Below are 17,697 nucleotides of genomic sequence, written 5' to 3'. Positions count from 1 at the left end.
GTCGTTCATATGTTCCCCCAGAACATCTGCAAGTATGGGACACCGCTCTTTCACCTGCAAAATCCAGCTAGCAAGACCTACCTGTCGGCAAATTTCATCCCTTCTCAGCTTCATTCCATGAAAGTGACAGGTACGTGGTGACTTCGCCTGGTCGCATTGTATCTGATCATTTCCGTTTAGACGTGTTTATAGGTCGGAACAATATGCTAGCAGATGATGTTAGGTGGTCCGGGGCTGGATGAGCCTATTGGGAGAGGGTGCTAGCGAGACCGGGATTCAGCTTAGCCCGGTGTACCTAGCCTTCTAGCGTCGAGCCCTGTATTTGGGTGGCCAGGTTCAGTTGGCGCCGGGGGTGCGGAGCGAGTGAGGCCGTAAGGATAGGCGCTCACCCATCTCTACAGGCTAGCTTGGATAACTAAGTACTACCAATTCATCGTTCCAGCAGACTTAACCGTTTGGACATCAAAATCTCCAGAGTTTTATCATAGTTTCGCACGAAAAATGCCACTCTCCTACCCGGATGATTGGTCACGTAGCAGTGGATTGCAAGTCAGATGACCGACACTGTCAATCAGTGTCGGTCATGAAAAGTCATTCGACGAAAGTCATCCGATCCATGATGCAGATGAATTTGACTGACGCATCTCGGTAACAGTTACTCAAAGTAGTCGAAGGTAAAATCAGCCCCTATCCGTGTGTCTCAAGTACTATAGACATAGAATACTCGATGTAACAACACTTATGACAATAGAATACTCTTAGTAGTATTGTCTAAGTCAACATCAACACATGAAACTTGAGTATCAGAAGATGGAGGCCGAGAATCTAAGTCTATCATCTCGTAAAGAGCAAGTTCCTCTTGGAACTGCTTTGTGGCACCAAGGGAATACATAGTCGCCCAACTACTAGACTCGTCGAAGTTAAAAAGCGCGGACAGAGGAATAGACAAAGTAATAGTAGAACTGAGCCTCACAGGCTCTGAGTCAGTGCTGTCTTCTTCAGCACATGTTGCTGTACAATGAGACGAAATCGATCTGCTGAAGATGATGCAGATGCAGCATCAGTGGTCAGCAAGTCTTGAGTCTGTGGCTCTGGAGAATCCTCTAGGTTGTCGAGTGCAGAGAATGGTGGCGTTTCATGTTTGTTAGAGTCGCTGGGAAGTGTCTGAGGGAATGTAGAGATGGGAGGGAAATGGTTCTCGCACGAACATTCTTTCATAGAATTTAAAAGTCATTGTTTCGTCTGTGATTTCTGATCGCAATGTTCCATTTTACAGCCTTCACATTGACTCTCATAACTCGGAGACTTCACACTATTAATTAAAGATATACAGAAGCACATACATGTTTTTTATTCAAATGTTGGGTCAGTGAGACATGAGCACTGACGATCCTACAGTTTATGGCACGTCAATTCTCATTTCCCTCACAATGCCACACTCACCAAGTTACGTACTCAATGGCGTTGCAAGGCAGTTTAGCCAGTTAACGGAAGAGGACCAAGAACTAATGACTCCAGAGGAGTATACTGCGTACTTCGAGGTTATGCTAGGAAGTGCCAACCATATTGATACGTAGATTACTAGTTTGAAACTAATGTGCATCAATTTCGTCGAGCAGGCAGGCAATCAGCCTTGAGGCAAGGTCTAGAGTCTGTGTCGCAAACTCCTCTTTTTTGTAAGTGTTGTTTAGAACAAGTAGACTCCCGACGAATGACCTCTCAGCAGCAGAGAGGGTAAGACAGTTTCCAAAGCTAAAGGGGGTCTCAGAAGTATATACACCACCTTACACACAAGTTAACCTTGAGTTAACTTCACGTTCATGCAAGGAAATGAGCGGGTCGCAACTACTAGTCGAAAGACAATTGGGTGTAAGCATGAGGGGACCGTGACGGATGACGGGCCTGCCAACGTCTGATTCAAATTTGAGTTTGACCAGATGTTAACGTTAGCGATCATATGGGGGAGCTTTTAGGGTCCTGGAAAGAGCTAAATCCGCGCGCCTCCAATGATGCGTTCCCGACGAACACGCCTCACCTTTTCCCGCTCCAGTTCACCATCCATAAGCATGGCACTCAATGAATATAGCGGCTGACCTCAAGCCCTCAGATCCTCTTGGACCAATCTATCCTACGGACGAACAATGCGCGAGAGGCTATACCCAGGCTGCGACATTCAAACATCTCGCACTCTCCTCTGGTGGCCTGTGAGCCAACTACCGTCTCAGACCGCACTCGACGTAGGCTGGCTCTCCGTCACCATGGGGCATGGTTATGACCAAAGACGTGTCGCGAGTGTGACGGACGATTGCGACCATACCCAACATTTTCTTGCACGAAACATGGCTAAAGCCTTGGACATATCCACCAGACGACGCCCACTATGCTGGCATCGACAATGGAACGCTTGCTATCATGTGGCTATCTCGTGTTGGTCGACAATCTCCTAACATAGTCGGAAAACAAACCTTTAAGCCCCCAGGTCCCATACACGTTCAAACGTTCAGGCGCCAGTCAAGAAAGAGTTGTTAAATCCCAAACGACTTCGTTCTTGATAGCTCTCACCATCTGATGAACTAGGGCTCCAACCATATAGTGTACGTAAATAGTTTATATGTTTACAACTGTATAGTATACTGTATAAGTGTACGGGTGGGCCTATATGGTTTATACTTTGTATGTAAACAGTTTTCTATTGTTTACAAGACATTATAGCATCGTAGTACGTCTGTAAGTGCTCAGAGACGTTTGAACTGCCCCCAAAATAATATAATCTTGTGCTGGTCCCAATAATAATGCTTGTTTTTGAATTGGACAAACAGAGTAATTATTCCTGACTCCACCAGCGTGATCAGGCACTAGTATATTTGCTGGGCACTCGCACCTACACTGAATAACCATGAATGAAACAAGCACGACTTATAACAAGGTATACCTCCACCCGATATCTGAATCCTGTGTATCTAACCTCTTCCCAGCTTTGTGCTATAATTCGACAGATTATCAGGGTTTCAGCCCCCGTGTACGTTTATGTGCAATTGTGGAGCACCTCCAGATATCCCACCATAATGGCCTCCTGCCGGTGTTGGATATTCAAACATGTCCAGCCACTACCCTCGCTATGGTCGAGCGTGGACTCCAGCTTCAAACGGTAAGTAGATGGCTTTTTCTACTATAAGCACTAGTATTTATAGCATGACCCATATTTTGGGTGCACCGGTTCAGGCAATAGATATGTGGAGTGGTGAACACCCAGAGCTTGCAGCCGCTGAAAACACACACATCATGTTGACAGAGGGTATTGCCACACTCCCACTCGTTTTACCCCTGTATCACCAGATGCGGGAGCATCTCGACAAGTATATCAACAATGTCGCTGGTGAGCATCCTCTCAAGATTCGGGAAGCTGCCGCCGCTGGTCAGGTCAAACTCATGTATTACTTTGGTATGGCAAAATGCTGCCAGCATAATATCATCTCGACTGGTGTAAGGGACGCGCTGTGCGCGCGCCTAGACAGCCCCTGACCACTGCGCCACATCCCGATCGCTTTGACCGCCCGCTTCGACTAACGTCGTCGACCATCCGCCTCCTACACATTGTCTCGCATTGTCCTTCCGGCTTTGACATCTCGCTTGGACTCCCGACCCGTACCTGCAGCAAGATCTCCATTCATTGTACCTAGATTCTTTTGTTTTCTTTTCAGTCTCTCCTTATCGCTGACACCCATTGCAAACCTCATGTACACACGTTCGTTTTGACTCATAATTTCTCTTACTCACACCTCGTCTCGAAACCGTATAAATACAGCTCTATGTCATAGTTAGTCTGCATTGAATTCAGCCCCACTTTCTCTCTCAGAAACCCGAGTTCAGTCCGAGCCTCTCTCCTCGTATTCTATCCCTCTATTCTGGCACTTCGCCTTCGTATCCCCTTCAAACTTGTATCGCATAGTCTGCCTGCTCAACAGCAGGCTACCCTACACTGGTAAGCTCACTCGATTTCTACCTAATTGCATATCTTCTGCATTTGTCGGGCTCACTGTCACTATTTCAGTACTCCACCCCTATTTCTGCACCGAGTGGTTCCAAGAACTCGACCCAGATGAGAAGAAGCGTGCCACCGTTGTTTTCAAGACAGTGCACGATGTCTACTCGAAAGAGCGAGCCCCGAGAACTGCCCCTCCTTCGCCTGTCAAGCGCCCACAGCTGAAGGCAAAGAACCCGCTTGCAAAACTAAGTTTTAATCCCCCACCCGCACCCACACCAATCAATATGCTTGTTCGCACTGAATTTGAGCGATGGACAGATGGCGAGGGCAGTTTCTTTGACAATCTGAGCCAATCACTTGATTGGTGGAAGGTATGCTTCACCGCTTTCACTATACATTTGATAGTATTCTTACTTTGCATTTACGAGCATAATTCTGACTTTCCTGTTATCGCTTTGATGGCATGCGACTTTTTGGCATTAATACCTGCTACTTCGGTGTCTGTCGAGTGTCTATTCTCAGGTTCACGTCACGTATGTTGCAATTCTCGTTCCTCGCTCAAGGCATCAACAATTACTAAGGTTATGTGTACGAAAAAATGGTTGGAGGATCCTGACTTGTTCTTCCAAGCTGTTATAAAGACTAGATAGTGTTATGTAAACTGTTTATAATCGAATACTATACACGGTTTATTCGAATACAACTGTTTCTGTTTAAATTTACGCTAGGGTGTATATGTAAACTAAATGGTTGGAGCCCTATGATGAACGAAGACCCCTGTTAGTCCTCACTGGCAATTCTTCGTGCTCAAGGCTGGTCAGGTAGACTTGCTAGGCAGAGGCGGAGGTGTGATACTTCATCCCGACTTGCTCGCGCTTCTAGTATTTGCAACTCTGGCGGATTCTGAAATACCAGGGTTCGGCATAGCGTGTTACATCGTGAATCTCCAGCGCATGGCTCTAGCGGGTGTGCTAAGGCACGAGACCAACACGAGGAAGAACGAGAGTGACGTGGGCTACAACCAGACACCACACTACAATTCAAGCAAAATGGAAACACATCTAGTAGAAATTAGGATTTGGGCAACATCGGAAGAGGTCCTGAGAGGACCGGGTGTGGGAAAATGGGACGATGGGCCTGGGACGCACTGTGCTCTCTTGGTCGCTCTCATCATGCTTTCTTACGCACGCTGAATCAGATGATCATGCAGAGCATGTCTTATCTTCGCAGGAAGAACGACGCCGGGGCGAGGGTGCTAATTACCAATCCACTTCGGAACGCAGGCCCGGGAATCCCACCACCCCGCAACAGCCATGATTTATTTTTGTGTGCGCCTCTATCATTTCATGCATAAGACGCTATCGTTTCATCAGGGCGATCCATATTCCTCTTCGTCGTGCTCAAGTTTGAGGGCCTCAGCGTCGTTTCCTAGGGTGAATAACCTCGCGTCAAGGTCGGAACATACATGCCAGAGGCGGAACGCTACTGCCGGCCGAGAGACGCAACGAATAATCGATTGTGTCAGATCGTGCCACAGACGCGCGTAACACGTGGCTTATCCCCTGTCTCCTCTCCCATAAGCTTTTTCCCCTTCTTATAGACTTATGCCCCCGAAGAAGCTCCGCAGATGAGGACGATGCCAAGGTGTCACGATGGCCCATACCAGTGAGCAAATTGAGAATTGGCGGCCCTCCAGGGCCCTCCGCGTCATCTATTTCAGCGCGATGGAGGCACGTCATTCTATAAAAACAGGTGTCTTGGACTCACATCCTTGCAACTACCATCCCAACTATCCAACTTACAGCGTACTACATCATGCCCGCCTCCACGTCCGTCAAGCTCAACACTGGCGCAATTATGCCCACCGTCGGCCTTGGTGCGTCACATCTCCATCCAAACTACGATCTCTCGATATGATCGTGCTTACCGGGCATTATGATAGGCACCTGGAAGTCCCAGCCTGGTCAGGTCGAGCACGCCGTCGAGTTTGCGCTCAAGAACGGCTACAAGCACGTCGACACTGCCGCTGCGTACTCAAACGAGAACGAGGTTGGCCAGGGCATCAAGGCCTCTGGCGTCTCTCGTGAGCAGATCTTCCTTACCACCAAGTTAAACAACCCCGACCACAAGAACGCGGCCAAGGCGCTCGAGTCGTCGCTCCAGAAGCTAAACACGCCCTACCTCGACCTCTGTACGTTATCAGACTTGCCTTGGTTGATTTGGGTGGGGGCTAACGGGTGTTTTCATCATAGGGCTCATGCACTGGCCCGCGCCGATGACGAGTGACTTCAAGGCTGACAAGAGCCATGACTGGCTCGATACTTGGAAGTCGATGGAGGACCTCTTCCTTGCCCACCCCGATAAAGTCAAGGCCATCGGTACGCCGCCTTCCCATGTTCCGTGCGCGAAGCTGCCTTCTCATGCAACATGTGATAAGGGGTTTCCAACTTCTCTGTCGAATTTCTCGAGCGTCTCCTCCCTGTTGCTCGGGTCGTCCCCGCGGTCAACCAGATTGAGCTCCACCCGTGCGTATTCTTAGCATCACTTCTGAGAACTTGGGTATCTGACCACATGTCTGGGTAACACAGTTCTTGCCCACAGCAAGACGTCGTGAAGTATTGCCAGTCTAAAGGCATCGTCCTTACCGCATACTCTCCTCTTGGCTCGGACAACTCGCCCCTACTCAAGAACGAAGTCGTCAACAAACTCGCGGCGGCGCATAACGTTCAGCCCGCGAACATCCTCGTTTCGCTTTGGGCCAACGTCTCCGGAACCACTGGTCAGTCCTTTCCTTCGCCATGCTTGAGCTATGCCAAACATTGATTCTCGTCGTATGCTGCAGTCCTCCCCAAATCGGTCACTAACTCGCGTATCCTGAGCAACTCCACGATCGTCGACCTCTCGGACGCTGAGATCCAGGAACTGTTCAAGATCGACGGGACGCACCACTTCCGTGCCTGCCACCCTGGCTGGACTGGATGGGGCAGCTTGGGCTTCCCCGACTGCAACTAGACGTGCACCGACGTATGGGGGATTACACAAGAGTGTATTTTAGAAGTGACGGTATTTATGGTGTCTGGCTGTAAATGCGTTACCGTTCGAATCATACCAATGAACATGTACACATAGCTCCTCGATGTCATGAAGGCGGTCGACTGTCGATGCTTAAGGCAAAACATTACATTGACACATTCCTCCCAGTTTCATCATCAAAGTGATACTCCTGTTGTATTACGTTTCGTCGTACATGCTAGTTCCAGTGCGGTAGCGGCAAGCTACCTCAAGGAGTATGGCTATTCTGCCCCCGGGCCAAAAATCCCTAATCCAGTTGGGGCAAGTCGAGTGCGGCCTATTATCTCGCGTATCTTCTTACCAGCTGCAGGTCTCACCGTTCGCCACGCACTAATCGCAAGCCATACAACCCGCCTTGAGCCCGCCATGGCATAAACAACAACCACAGATTCCTCCGAAAGATGTCCTCCACCTTACTCAGCTTCCGAACGTACTCATATAAAAGCCCGAAGCTCCCCAGAATGAACTCAAGGTTCCCTGCTCTTAATTAGCATCCAAACGCAAAATGTCGTACCCCACTCGCAAAATCGGTACAGATGATGTGTCTGCCATCGGCTTTGGTTCGATGGGCATCTCTGCCTATTACGGTGCCGTTGAGTCTGACGAAGAGCGCTTCAAGGTCGGTGTCATCTTCAGTGCGATATTGTACCAAGGTCATTGATCGTTATGGCTTTGACCTCCAGGTCCTCGATGCTGCGTACGAGCGCGGCTGCAGATTCTGGGATACTGCCAACATCTACGGCGACAGTGAGGAGCTGATCGGCAAGTGGTGCGTCCCATGGTCCTCTTCTCAATGCATAAAAGATTTATCATTATTGACGTCCGATTCGATGGGCTTTTTAGGTTCAAGCGTACTGGCAAGCGCAACGACATCTTCCTCTCCACGAAGTTTGGAATCACCAAAGAGACCGCTAGGGGTGTTGACGGCACCCCCGAGTCGGTCCAACGCAACTTTGCTCGGTCGCTCCAGCGCCTTGGTGTCGACAAGGTTGAATTGTTCATCCTCTACAGGTCTGATTCCGAAGTGCCTATCGAGGAAACGGTGGCTGAGATGGCGACACTGGTCAAGTGAGTTGCCGGGGTTTGGGTTCTTCATTACGGCTATCTGACATCCGATCGCGCATCGTAGGGCTGGCAAAGTCAAGTACCTCGGTCTATCCGAGTGTACCGCCAACACCCTTCGTCGTGCACACAAGGTGCACCCGATAGCCGTGGTTGAGGTCGAATATTCACCGTTCACGCTTGACATCGAGGGCGAGCTCAACCTGCTCAAGACGGCGCGTGAGCTTGGCGTGAAGATTATTGCCAACTGTCCTCTTGGGCGTGGTCTGATTACCGGTCAATACGTGGGTGACTCACAATTGCGGTTCTACACAACTTCATTGGCTAATTGATTTCGCGCGATTACTCAGAGATCGCCAGATGCCTTCGAGGCTGATGACATCCGCCGCAAGATCTCAAGGTACTCGAGCGAGAACTTCCCGAACATCCTCAAATTGGCCGATGGCCTGAAGAAGGTCGGCGATGCGCACAACGCTACCGCAGCCCAGGTGGCCCTCGCGTGGCTCCTGGCGCAGGGTGACGATATCATCCCCATCCCTGGAACAAAGAAGATCAAGGTGTGTATTCCTGCTTTTACGAGTGGTTCGGATACTTCTCTGACCGATTCATTAGTACCTCAACGAAAACCTTGATGCTGTGAATGTCAAACTGAGTGCGGAATCCATCAAGGAAGTGAGGGGCTATGCCGAGAAAACTGACCACCAGAACGGCCTTCGGTACCCCGAGTTCCTGTGGATACAAATGTTCGTGGAGACACCGGATCTGAAATGAGATGCATGATGCATCAAACCAAAGTATATTCTTTTAACAGTATCTTATTGTACCACATGCGTAGTGTACGATTAATACCCTTGATTGAGAAGGGATTTGCTGGAGTGTCATTTTGGACTGTGATATGAAACTTTAACAAATGGAAGAGCAAGTGAAGCCGGGCGTGAAACGGAGATGAGTGACGTCGATCAATGTTCACATGGACATGGACTAATGAGATGATATTGGGAACGCGCTTAGACCTTCCTAGACCTAGTCACCAAATCATATCAGAGATAATACACTCCTTGATTCTTCCCTCCCAGCTCTAAATCGCATATGTTCATCTAGACACCAACCTCAGTCGGCTAACGATACCGAACCAACATCAAGGCCCCAAAAGGCTAAAAACATTAACGGGGCCGGTCTCACACCGCGATGGCCACTCTTCCCCGCACAATCAAAGCCGCCCCCGGCTCTGCGCTCGCCCTATTTACTGCAGATGCCCCGCCTCGCCCACACTCACATGCCCCGGGCTTCGATGCTGGCCTTAACTCATCTGCGGCCTGGACGGAACACATGGAGAGGTTCTCTCTTTCAGACGACGAACCAGATGATACCGATGATACCGACGACCAGGAGGGCCGCTCCGCCCGCGCGTTGTACTTTTTCGAGGGCAGGATCGAGTTTAGGGAACTTATCGTTGAGGCGGGAGATGCACTGGATATCCTCAAGGAGGACGCCGGCGATGGATGGAGCCTGGCCCGTACCAAGGAGGGACAGATAGGCCTGCTCCCGCGGACGTACTATACTGTGAGTACTTACTCACACCTCAGATGCCCTTCCCCTCCCTCTTCGAGATCACCCTCTGTGCCCGTCTTGCCGGGATGAGCGGCCTCTAATCCCCTTCAAGTTCACGACAGATTTCCTCGCAGCACCCAAAGGCAAGCGACACGGCAAAGAGGTCTCCACCGGGTCGATAACACCCAAAGCGTCCCCCAAGAAAGAATCGACCCCCCTCCCTCTCGTCCCACAGATAACGGGTGAATGGATCCCGAACCTCATCCCGACCTTCCGCCAGAGCCTTCTCCGAGGGCGGAGCATCAACCGCTTCTCCCCGTTTGTCACCAGCGGTGCCGAAGATTGGGTCCTCCATGGCGTCGACGAACCACTCGACATTAACCCGCCCATTGGGATGGGCCACTCTCATATGCGCTCGACGACGAGCGCAAGCATCACGGACAGCAATAGGCTCAGTCGGCTCGTCACCGGTGGCATCGACACACACTTTATCGATGCGGGCCCGTCGTGGCAAAGCCAAGTGCCCGAGTTCGGCGTGCTCGTGCATTCGCCACAGACCCACAAGACGCCTGGGTCTGGTGGATCGACATACACGACGTACAGCGTCACCTCCGTTTTCCATCCCCCGTCGGAACCCGAGCTTAATGGGGAGGGCGACGGGGAGAATGGGGTAGCCTCGGACGGGCTGCCGAAGGCAACGACGCCGAATGGATCATTGCCGCCCACGACCGTCACTGTCCAGCGACGGTTCTCGCATTTCGTGGTTCTGCACACTGTTCTTCTGAGACGGCTGCCCAGTATTGCTCTGCCTCCACTTCCCGACAAGCAATACGCGGGTCGTTTCAGTGCAGGGTTTGTTGAGGCTCGCCGAGGAGATCTCGAGCGGTACATCAATCGCGTCGTGAAACACCCTCTTGCTCGGCATACTGAAGTTCTGACGGCTTTCTTGGGCTGCGAGAGCGACGATGTGAGTTTATCTGCCTATGTGCTAGATTTTCTGACCACTCACATCCGACAGGACTGGGATGAGTTGATGCCTCGTTACTTGTCAACACTGCCTTCTGGGTCTTCATTCTTCGCCCGTGTCTTTCATCCCGCATTTAACATTGATGTCGACGAAGCCTCGGAGACCGTTGATAGGTTTGAGAGTCATATAAAGAATGTTGGTAGGGGCGTTCAGGGACTCCGAAATATGTTTGGTCGGTACAGAGAATCTAGACAAGGTTCGTCTTATCTCATTTACAAGAATCCCACTATAACTTACCTAGGTTTCTTTAGTAATCTCGCAATCCGAGCGACTGCTTTCTTATTCAATGCTTAGCATGATCACGTCCAAATCATTATCATCTACACCTCCGATGGGTATCAGTGACGAGGAAGATACCCACAGCATCCATAGCGTCAACTCGAAAGGAAAGCCAAATGGCATGCTGAACGAGGAGGGTGCTTGGTGCTGGCGAGAAGGATGCACTGGTGAGCATTGGTTTAGACACCTCCATTATATCATGAGGCTAACGATAGATATTACCAGAATGTCTGAAGCTGACAAAGGCTCTGCAGAAGACCTCAGAAACATTGCAGTCTGTTGCGGGACTGTACGATGACCATGTCAGCAATAAAACCTTTCTTTGGAAAAACCATCAGCTGAAGGCTGTTTTTAGGCTGAGCGAACGCAGCTTGCTACGCATGAGGCTTTAAAATCCGCTGCTCATCCGTATCCATCATTCGAAGTGAGCCAGCGCAAGCATCGCCAGTCTTCCCTTTTAACAAAATTACAGGGTATCATTGATACACACCGAACTACCGTTTCTCGGCATAAAGAGTCCATGCGTGAGGGCAAGGCACGTTGCATCCATCATGTCTCGCCACGTTCGACATGAACTATCTTTTCGCAGGTGAATGAGGACATGGCCGCCCGCTGCGAAACCGTACTGAATACGACGATGGCCGAGATGGAGGCCTACCACAGGCAGAAGGTAGACGACTTTGCGAACATCGCAAAGGATCACCTAGACGGCGAGATTGCGTTTTATGAGCAGGTGCTCGCCCGGCTGCGCACAGCGCGTAGCCAGTTCGACTCGCCGGCGTACGACGAGTTGGGCAAATCCGCGAGGCAGCCATCTCGCTATGAACGCGAGCTGGACCACCCGCGGGTTGAATCGCGGCCACTCACGCAGCCATACCCACATGTGTATGATTCGGCGCCGATGAGGCCTGTTAGTGTTGCGATAGGGAAGCTGTGGTGAGCTGCTTTGGGCGGAGTGGAGCTGGTGAACCTCATCAGAGTTGAAGTTGGACTGGAGTACTTTCTGCATTTGCAATATTGTTGTTGAACATCCATGACCTATTACGAGCTGCGACGTTATCTTCTGTCCTGTTGTACATCTCCATATACTTATCCTTGGTATCTCTGTAGCTCTGACGATTCTTTTCCATGCATTTTACGCATAAACATAAAGATGTACACTATCGTGAGACCAAACCTCAGTACTTCAGTGACTAGTGATTAGTACCGACAAGTCGGGTCGGGAAGGTTTGTACGGTTCCGCACCTCCCAATTAGAACCCCTGACTCAACGACACGGTTATCCACCAAAGCGCAAACGCGGTCTCAACACGACTTCAGGTTCCTTGGATCCGTTAAAATACTGCTCTTTCGACTCAAAAGTGAGTTATCTGGCCTCCATCCACAGCGCTGAGGAATAAAGTGCTGTGTGTAGCCGAGTTATGATCGTGGACTCATCGCTGCCTGTCTATCCTTCCTCTCAGGCCAGGAAATCCTTCTCCCCATCTCAGCTTGCAAACTTTGAGTCAAATGTCATCTCAGCACTACAAACCGTCATAGCACTCCCTCCGGAAAAGCGCGACACTTCAGCTAACCGACTCTTCGTTGAGACGTACGCTGAGGATGAAGCTCGCCAGAGACTGCAGGCGTTGATCTGGAACCAGGCTTCCGAACGAGAGGGCAACGCGAAGATTCGGAAGCTTACCCTTTTACTTGCCGAAAAGTTGGCTCTGACATCCCCACCTCTGGACCTCAAGACTCTTCTTGATCTCGCTGTCTGCACCTCCACGCGCTCGCGCAACCCCAGTCAGGCAGTCTTCCGCAACGCGCTAGAGAACAACCCTGCGCTCTTCACGCAGTTCTATTCTGATGCTGTCCCGTCGTTTGAAGAGCTCCTGATTCCTGCGAACTCATCAGGTCTTTATGGCCTGCGCAAGACGGCATTTTGCCTCGTCGCGCTGCTTCGTAGCTGTCCGCGGGAACTTGTGCAGACTTTCACCGCTCAGCAGTCTTTCTTAGTTGCACTTGCGACGGCGTATGACGAAGGTCTGGCGTCTGTCGCACATTCGTATGGTGGTTTCCGTGGGACCACAACACCCCTCGATGATTGGGAACGTTTATGGATAGACACCAAGGTCGATTTGTTGGACGCGTTTCATATAATCATCACTGTCCTCCTTGAGGACGTGTCTGTCGCAGGACCCAACCTTAGATGGGAGAGCATGAAAGCGCTTGCAATTGTTCAGGCGCTGACGCAGCTTTCGAGGCCCAGCATTTCGGCCCCACATCCCAGCGTCAGCTCTTCGCCTGGAACACCCTTTCTCGACCAACCACTCCTCGCAGACTATCAGCACGTGTACGATCTCGCACGGTCGATGAAATCGATCATGAAGGAGGTTGAGAAGGAAGATGCCCGCGTCGGACAGCTGGAAGCGGCGCTGAGGTCTCTCGAGCTCGAGCCTAGTGGCCCGGGAGGCGCAAAAAACCCTGGCATTCTTAAGCTCATCATCAAGTCGTCTGGTGCACCCCCGACCACATCCCGAGCACTAGACAATAATGTGGGCAAAGGGAAGGGAAGGGAGATTGATATGCCTGTCATCGAGGAGGTCGTCGACCCCGAGCTTGACATCAAGATCATCCAGGTACTGGATATCTTCCCGGACGCGAGCCCGGAGTATGTCAGAGCAGCCCTTACACACCCGGATCATCCCTTCCGTGGTAATGCTGAGCGACTCATTGCGGCGCTTCTGGAAGGGACAGCACCAAGCGAAGATGATCTGCATAAGTCGTCGCAAATTACCACAACTCAGTCAACTTCATTAGATCATGTTCAGCAGCAGGTCGTGCTGGAACCCATTGAGCGTAGAAATATTTTTGACGACGACGTTATGGACCTCAATCAGCTTCACAAGGGAAAGAAAAGGTCTTCTATGTCCCCTCTCGTATCACTCATCAGAGTCTCTGACATTAATTCAACAGTGCGAACGAGACCGGACGTGACAGAGCTGAAGTCGAACGATTAAAAGCGGATATTCTACGGCGCGTGGAAGCTATGTCCGAATCTGACGAGGAAGACGGTGATGGACAGGATGAAGAAGACATGGACTTGGATGACATTGCCGACGTTAAAGTCGCAGGAGACGGTGAGCAAAGCGGAGACGAATCCGAGGATGAGGAGGGGCAAGGGGAGGCACGGCCGAATCCAGAGACCATCCTCGAACTTGCGTACATTCGCGAGCCTAAACTTTTTGCCATTGATTCTCAAACGCGGAGAAGCAAGCAGCGTGCAGACCTCAAAGCACAGACTGGTGTGTATATTTTCAAACTTTGCTCTCGGACGTCGCCAGCGCTCATATCGCTTTACAGGTTGGGATGACCAGCAAATCGAAGGATGGGCAATTATGTTGGAAAGGAATGTGAGTATACCCAGGTGTTCACCCTTTTTCGATTTCTAAATCCTTGTAGCCCAAGAAAGACAAAATACTGGCCAAACACGAATTCTCAGGCAACAAGCCCGAGCCTATCGCCTCTTCTGCACCCGGGCCCTCCACTTCACAGCAGTCAGGAGGACGGGGCAGAGGCGGTCACGTTAACCGAGGGGGTAGAGGACGGGGAGGTGCTGGTATTGGTGGGGGTAGCGGACGAGGTGGTGGACCATCGAGTTCGGGCGACGGGACCGGCCGCGATCGCGCTTGGAAAGACAAGAACAAGGCGAGTAGAGGGAACCATAACCGGAAGCGAGGGCATGACAAGAAGATGGCTAAGGCTGGCGCGTTACCTTCGTAATGTGTGCGAGATTTGGATTACTTGTTGTGCATTTCTCCATAGAGGATTGTCCTCATCGGACAATACGAATGGATGAGACTGGTGTAGGAGATACAGGAGCATGGATATCAATTAGAAGCAAGAGGAATAGGTGAATGATCGGTCCTTCACTGTCACTGAGGGAAAATCTTTTGGAATCGTGGGTCAAAAGTAAGCTCGATAGTATCGTTGATGAGTTTCATGTCTACGGAGTCAAGGCAAAGCACGGATTGTCAGCATATTGTCGCAAACCCGTTGCGAAGCGTGCTTACCAAATTCTTCCTCGAAGTTGATACATCCCAGTAACTTCACTTCCGCATCACCCACAACAGTACCAATCACCTCCACGAATGTCGCCGTCATTGAATGTTCCTGCAGTGGAACATGATTCTATGAGCCTTTGTGTAAACTTTTCAAGAGACACAAACTTTTTGGAGGCGGACCTCGACCTCGCCGCCATCGGACGTTTGCACAGTCGCAACGTCAGGTGTTTGAAACTTGTGTGTTATTTTGCAAAACACCCGGTGAGCCGAGGCACGAAATGAGGCAAGCTAAGGACGCACGCGAAGGACCTTGCAGGGCATCCGGATGGCTCTCCCTTTGAAACTGGGGAGCCTGGCAGCATTGACGCGTGGCGAGACTTGCTCAGACATCATGGATAAGTCAAAGGAGTGAAGTCTCGAGGAGAGGGGCGAACAACGCGTGTCACGCGTAATAAGAGCACGCGTTACGCGTCAGTACTTGCCACGGACGCGTGAGGTGACTCATCATAACGTTTTTCCAACTTCTCCGATCGCGCTCGTGTAGGTAGTTAAATACATTCCAATGATTAACATCGGATGACACTAGTAATACGTATAATCATGACATCAGCACCTGGTGTACAATGAGGGTTGGGTACCGCTACATCTTTAAAAAGAGTACAAGTGAGACACTTCATCTCGCGTCTTTTTTGTACACCACGTTACATCGGTGGCCCGGAGACGTCTAATATGCATTGCAATTACTCCTCAAGGAAGAAGTAGTTGCCCATGGCTACGATAGTGTTAACGATTGGTACAGTATACATGAAAGGATTAGAAACATACATTTCTGCTCACGGTCCTTGACACTGTTGAGCTTGTTGACACGCGGGCGGAAGTTGGTAGGATCGCGACGGAACGTAATCTCGAGCGATTTAAGGAAGCGGTTCATGCCCGAAAGCAGTGATTGAGGACTAAAATAGAGATTAGTGGGTGACTATCACTGGCCGATAGAGAAGCGTACGGAGTAGCAGTAGCAGCGATGGCTGGCTGGCCTTCAAAGACGATGACACGGTCAGCGAGGTATGTAGCCATGATGAAGTCGTGCTCAATGACGAAGGCGGTCTTCTTAGCATGGAGAATGAACCTGCACGAAATTGGGTGAGCTAGAGTGTTGAGAGGCATCAATGGGCTGATTACTCACCGCTTGATGACCTTACTGGCGATGATACGCTGCTCGGAGTCAAGGAACCTAAAAACACATCAATGGCGTGTCCCCTTAAAGGTCAGATCGACACTCACGAGCTAGGTTCGTCGAGAAGATAGACAGAGACATTAGGCTTGCCTAGACTTCTTTTAGTGTGGTACTATGGAAAATACTGGTAGACGTACCGAGAGCCAAAACGATGGCAACTCTCTGCAACTCTCCTCCAGACAATGTTTTGACCTCCTGGTCCATAATATTATCCAGGTTCATTGGTTTCAGCACGTCCGTCTGGAATTGGGGGTGCATGAATGCTTGCTTGATTTGCTTGAGGAGCAGCATCCGGACTGAGCCCGGGAACTTGGGCGAAATCGTCTGTGGTTTGAGCGACACCGCCAACTCCATCTTGTCCGACTCGACATCGGGAGTCGTTACGCCTGCAAGCAGGCGCACGAACGTCGTCTTGCCCGTCCCGTTCTCGCCAAGCATGACAATGATCTCTGAATCGGTGAAGCTACCCGCCTCAACAGTAAGTTTGAAGTTGCCCATCGTCTTTGTCATGGCTGGGTATTGGTAATGCCGCGTTTTGTCGAGAATGATCTCTTCGGCAGTCTCCATCATCTTAAAAGAAAGAGAGTCCTCGCGGAACCGCAAGTTTTCGGTCGGAATGAAACCGTCAAGGAATATGTTGATACCTTTACCAGGGTCATGACGTCACACCAAGGGCTACGGTTAGGTGAAAACTTACCTTCACGAACCGAGTAAGGCATGGTAACGACACCGTACATGGACGGCTTGCCGTAAAGACAGCAGACGAAATCCGAGAGATAATCAAGCACGGACAAATCGTGCTCGACGGCAATGACGTAGCAATCGGGGCTCAGCAGTGATCGAATGACTTCGGCAGCCCTGAGACGTTGCTTGACATCCAGGTATGACGAAGGCTCGTCGAACATGTAACTTTTGATACATCTGAGCACGGTTCCCTGATCCAATCGGAAATACTCACACGTTAGCCCTCTGGATGCAAGTCATGGCAATCGCAAATCGCTGGAGCTCCCCTCCAGAAAGCTGAGAGACGTCGCGATCAAGAACCTTGTTCAGTTCGAGTTCATCACACATGAGCTGCTTGTTATCGAGTTCCAGTTTCGAATCGAGCATGTCCGTCACCGTCATATTTCCCTTGATGGCCCTCGGAATATGATCGACATACTGAGGCTTGATCAGAGCCTTCAGGTTATCCTCCAAAACCTTCGTAAAGTAGTTCTGAAGCTCTGACCCACGGAAGTACTTCAGGATTTCTTGCCAATCAGGAGGATCCTATGGTCGCTCTTGAATCAGAGGAGATGGAACATCAGAGAAATAAACCGCACGTCATATCGTCCCAGGTTGGGCTTCAGCTTGCCGGCTAAGATCTTCAAAGCTGTACTCTTCCCAATACCGTTCGTCCCGACCAAACCCAACACCTGTCCTGGTCTTGGAGTAGGCAGACG

At 50.5% G+C, this 17,697-nt stretch overlaps 6 protein-coding genes across 6 annotated transcripts; 5 read left to right on the top strand and 1 right to left on the bottom strand.

Annotated features, from left to right (window-relative positions):
• Positions 1 to 4,413: 4,413 nt before the first annotated feature.
• Positions 4,414 to 4,596, top strand: CONPUDRAFT_43583 (uncharacterized protein; the record flags this gene model as incomplete). The annotated part of the gene is made up of 1 exon (XM_007772902.1): positions 4,414 to 4,596. A coding segment is annotated over one exon (183 nt), but the record flags the coding sequence as incomplete, so codon positions are not given.
• Positions 4,597 to 5,800: 1,204 nt separating this feature from the next.
• Positions 5,801 to 6,997, top strand: CONPUDRAFT_60371 (Aldo keto reductase; the record flags this gene model as incomplete). The annotated part of the gene is made up of 6 exons (XM_007772908.1): positions 5,801 to 5,861; positions 5,928 to 6,176; positions 6,238 to 6,363; positions 6,423 to 6,510; positions 6,574 to 6,764; positions 6,828 to 6,997. 6 exons carry the CDS (start codon positions 5,801 to 5,803, stop codon positions 6,995 to 6,997), a joined length of 885 nt encoding a protein of 294 aa, XP_007771098.1.
• A 372-nt stretch (positions 6,998 to 7,369) lies between these two features.
• CONPUDRAFT_108297 (Aldo keto reductase) lies at positions 7,370 to 9,027 on the top strand. Its single transcript, XM_007773254.1, has 6 exons — positions 7,370 to 7,676; positions 7,741 to 7,826; positions 7,901 to 8,125; positions 8,187 to 8,403; positions 8,470 to 8,676; positions 8,732 to 9,027. The coding sequence occupies exons 1-6, from the start codon at positions 7,563 to 7,565 to the stop codon at positions 8,888 to 8,890; spliced, it is 1,008 nt and encodes a 335-aa protein (XP_007771444.1). The 5' UTR covers positions 7,370 to 7,562; the 3' UTR covers positions 8,891 to 9,027.
• Positions 9,028 to 9,307: 280 nt separating this feature from the next.
• On the top strand, positions 9,308 to 11,916 carry CONPUDRAFT_61293 (PX-domain-containing protein; the record flags this gene model as incomplete). The annotated part of the gene is made up of 8 exons (XM_007772962.1): positions 9,308 to 9,682; positions 9,783 to 10,637; positions 10,689 to 10,893; positions 10,949 to 11,143; positions 11,202 to 11,278; positions 11,332 to 11,400; positions 11,449 to 11,529; positions 11,566 to 11,916. The coding sequence occupies 8 exons, from the start codon at positions 9,308 to 9,310 to the stop codon at positions 11,914 to 11,916; spliced, it is 2,208 nt and encodes a 735-aa protein (XP_007771152.1).
• A 347-nt stretch (positions 11,917 to 12,263) lies between these two features.
• Positions 12,264 to 15,388, top strand: CONPUDRAFT_167419 (uncharacterized protein). Its single transcript, XM_007773253.1, has 8 exons — positions 12,264 to 12,336; positions 12,390 to 13,877; positions 13,934 to 14,262; positions 14,321 to 14,370; positions 14,420 to 14,963; positions 15,031 to 15,130; positions 15,187 to 15,255; positions 15,322 to 15,388. Exons 2-5 carry the CDS (start codon positions 12,397 to 12,399, stop codon positions 14,738 to 14,740), a joined length of 2,181 nt encoding a protein of 726 aa, XP_007771443.1. The 5' UTR covers positions 12,264 to 12,336; positions 12,390 to 12,396; the 3' UTR covers positions 14,741 to 14,963; positions 15,031 to 15,130; positions 15,187 to 15,255; positions 15,322 to 15,388.
• A 373-nt stretch (positions 15,389 to 15,761) lies between these two features.
• Positions 15,762 to 17,685, bottom strand: CONPUDRAFT_61289 (hemin import ATP-binding protein hmuV; the record flags this gene model as incomplete). Its single annotated transcript, XM_007772961.1, has 9 exons — positions 15,762 to 15,793; positions 15,847 to 15,974; positions 16,025 to 16,147; positions 16,205 to 16,252; positions 16,303 to 16,345; positions 16,393 to 16,899; positions 16,953 to 17,164; positions 17,214 to 17,524; positions 17,578 to 17,685. Coding segments are annotated over 9 exons (1,512 nt in total), but the record flags the coding sequence as incomplete, so codon positions are not given.
• Positions 17,686 to 17,697: the final 12 nt, after the last annotated feature.

The sequence above is a fragment of the Coniophora puteana genome (genome assembly GCF_000271625.1).
Source record: "Coniophora puteana RWD-64-598 SS2 unplaced genomic scaffold CONPUscaffold_10, whole genome shotgun sequence".
NCBI lineage: Eukaryota > Fungi > Basidiomycota > Agaricomycetes > Boletales > Coniophoraceae > Coniophora > Coniophora puteana.
The sequence above is the reverse complement of the archived record's forward strand: the minus strand, read 5'-3'. Positions and strand labels throughout refer to the sequence as shown.